The following is a 2,626-nucleotide window of genomic DNA, read 5'->3' as shown; positions in this document are numbered from 1 at the left end:
TCCATTCCATGCGGACCTCTGGGACCACCCAGCTCCGTGCGCACCCCTGGGACCCCCTACCATCCTGCTCCCCACAGCCCCCCAGGACACACAGCCCTGGCTCCCTGCTGTCCCCCACCCAGCTCTGGTGGACTCATACCTCGGTGGGCCCCCGGAGGACAGCGGAGCAGGGGGCTGGGGCGTGGGCAGCCACCGTAGTGCAGGGCACCCTCTGCCCGGCAGGCTTGGGCCGTCTACAAGGGGAAGTACCACGAGGGGACGGACAAGGCCGACCCCTCCACCTGGAAGACGCGTCTCCGCTGCGCCCTCAACAAGAGCACCGACTTCCAGGAGGTGCCCGAGCGGAGCCAGCTGGACATCTCCGAGCCCTACAAGGTGTACCAGATCGTGTCCGATGGCACCCGGGACACAGGTACATCCCTGCCGTCCCTCCTCCTGCGCCAGACTTGTGGCTGATGCCTGCACCGTGTCTGTATGAGCCCTGTGTCCCACAGACATCACCCTTCCTCCCCCACTCTTCTTCCTCTCTGGGTGTCCTGGGCAGCCAGGCACCTTCCCGGGGGCTGTTCCTGCCATTTGCCGGGGGTTCATCAGGTTTTCCTTGCTCTCTGCAGAGAAGGACGGTGACATGCGGTCCCCAGCCGGCGAGCATCAGCAGGTGAGCCAGCCCCCCTCCCTGTGCCATCCACTGCAGGAGCTGCCTGCGGGCTGGAGAAGGTGCGAGCCCCAAATCCCACCTCGTCTGCCGGCTGCTCCCCTGCCTGCACGCTGCCTGCATCTGTCCCACTGAGCAGCTGGCTCCCCTGAGGGTCCCCTGTGCCACGCAGCTGCCAGACTCAGGCAGGGGATCTGCCAGCACATGGGGTCCGTGGCAGAGGCAGGAGCCAGCTCAGGGCCCCCCGCTGTCGGTTCAGCCCTCACCGTAGCCGCTCTCCTCCCCAGGGCAGCGCCGTGGGGAGTCCGGAGGAGGAAAGCCAGAAGGGCACGATGGAGACGTGCCACGTGTCTCCGCTGCCCCTGCTCTCTGCCCACCCAGCCGAGCGAGGTGAGGAGGGGCCCTGGCAGTGGGATGGGTCTGGGGGTAGGGAGCATGTGCTGCCTGGCAGGCACGACCCCACTCTCCGCAGCCCCGCGCCCCGTCCCTTGTGCAGGCAATGCCCACGAGGATGGAGACCGGGGCTGGGGGCTCCCTCCCTGCCCCAGAGAAGCCAGTTGATCATGCATTTAGGGGCTTTAATGAGGCCCAGTAACGAGCAGCAGCAGTGGGAAGAACCCGGCTGCACACCTGGCCCAGAGGCTGGGGCCAGGATGGCACCCAGGACCCCCTAGGGACAGCTGCCCACGTCCCTTTACCACCTCGTCTCTGCCCTGGCCCAGGGTACCACGTGAGGGGAGTCTTCTACGGCTGGAACCCGACCCACGGCCACCTCCTCCCCGGACCCCCGTCCTACCTCCCTGTGGAGGATGTCAACCACTCAGGTAGGAGCTGCGCTGGCCTGGCAGTGCCCTGGGCGGCCCCCCCAGACCGGGCTGCCTGCGAGTTGACCCTCCTCTCGCCCCAGACTGCTGGCTTCACGTCCGCCTCTACTACTGCGACGTGCTGGTGAAGGAGGTCACCACCCGCACGGCTGAGGGCTGCCGCATCACCTCCCGCGCCGTGCCAGCTGATAGCGAGCGCCTCTACGGCCCCTCCTGCATGGAGCAGATTGAGTTCCCCCCGCCGCGGGCACTTGGCGGCAGTGGCCGGGTGGCCGGCATGACCGACGTGCTGGAGCGGCTCCTGCCCCACCTGGAGCGCGGCGTGCTGCTGTGGGTAGCGCCCGAGGGGGTCTTCATGAAGCGCCAGTGCCAGGGCAGGGTGTACTGGAACGGGCCACTGGCCCCGCACAGGGACTGGCCCAACAAGCTGGAGAGGGAGAAGACCTACAAGCTGCTGGACACGCAGCAGTTCCTGCAGCGTAAGTGCCCACCCGCCGCTCCGGGCACACGGCTCTGCTGGCCCCTGCCCCAGGAGACCCCGATCCCCTCGGGAACAGGGGCAGGTCATGCCCCAGCGTGGCTGCTCTGGGCTGTGGGGACGCCGTGTCCTCTGACAGGGCCGGTGTTTTGCAGAGCTGCAGGGCTACCTGAGCCACGGGCAGCCCACGCCGCAGTACCAGATCCACCTGTGCTTCGGGGAGGAGTACCCCACCAGCACCAGGCACCACTTCCAGAAGCTTATCATGGCTCACGTGAGTATGCACCGGGGCTGGTGCTTGCGGCATCCCTGAGCCGGGCGCTGGAGCCATCGCGGTCTCAGGGGCACACGGACCTGTGTCCATCCTCCGTCGGCTCTGTGCCTCTGCAGGTGGAGCCGGTTTTCGCGCGGGAGCTCTTCCATCACGCCCAGCGCATGGGGCCGACGCTGCTCCGTGATTCCCCCCAGCCCTGCACCCCCGGCACCTCCAGCCACATTATCCGCATCCTCAAACAGCTCTGCCAGCCCTGAGCCCGGGCAGGTGGGAGGAGAGCCCAGTCGCGACAAAGCCTCGGAGCGGGATGCTCTGCTGCCCCACGGCCCCGCTCTGGCCGTGTTCCCTGAGCTGATGTGGACGGGGCACTCAGCGCTGCGGGGCTGGACACGGGC

The 2,626-nt window shown here is 67.8% G+C and overlaps 1 protein-coding gene across 1 annotated transcript in view; it reads left to right on the top strand.

Annotated features, from left to right (window-relative positions):
• The window catches only part of DUSP15 (dual specificity phosphatase 15), a 13,428-nt gene extending 10,878 nt beyond the window's left edge, over nucleotides 1-2,550 (top strand). The window contains exons 8-14 of the mRNA XM_019472996.1: nucleotides 223-412; nucleotides 615-658; nucleotides 943-1,045; nucleotides 1,378-1,479; nucleotides 1,563-1,958; nucleotides 2,113-2,231; nucleotides 2,348-2,550. Of these exons, the coding sequence (XP_019328541.1) occupies nucleotides 223-412; nucleotides 615-658; nucleotides 943-1,045; nucleotides 1,378-1,479; nucleotides 1,563-1,958; nucleotides 2,113-2,231; nucleotides 2,348-2,488 (1,095 nt within the window). The 3' untranslated portion in view covers nucleotides 2,489-2,550. The remainder of the gene's footprint in view (nucleotides 1-222; nucleotides 413-614; nucleotides 659-942; nucleotides 1,046-1,377; nucleotides 1,480-1,562; nucleotides 1,959-2,112; nucleotides 2,232-2,347) is intronic.
• Nucleotides 2,551-2,626: the final 76 nt, after the last annotated feature.

The sequence above is a fragment of the Aptenodytes forsteri genome, unplaced genomic scaffold, assembly GCF_000699145.1.
Source record: "Aptenodytes forsteri isolate BGI_AS27 unplaced genomic scaffold, ASM69914v1 Scaffold422, whole genome shotgun sequence".
NCBI lineage: Eukaryota > Metazoa > Chordata > Aves > Sphenisciformes > Spheniscidae > Aptenodytes > Aptenodytes forsteri.
The sequence above is the reverse complement of the archived record's forward strand: the minus strand, read 5'-3'. Positions and strand labels throughout refer to the sequence as shown.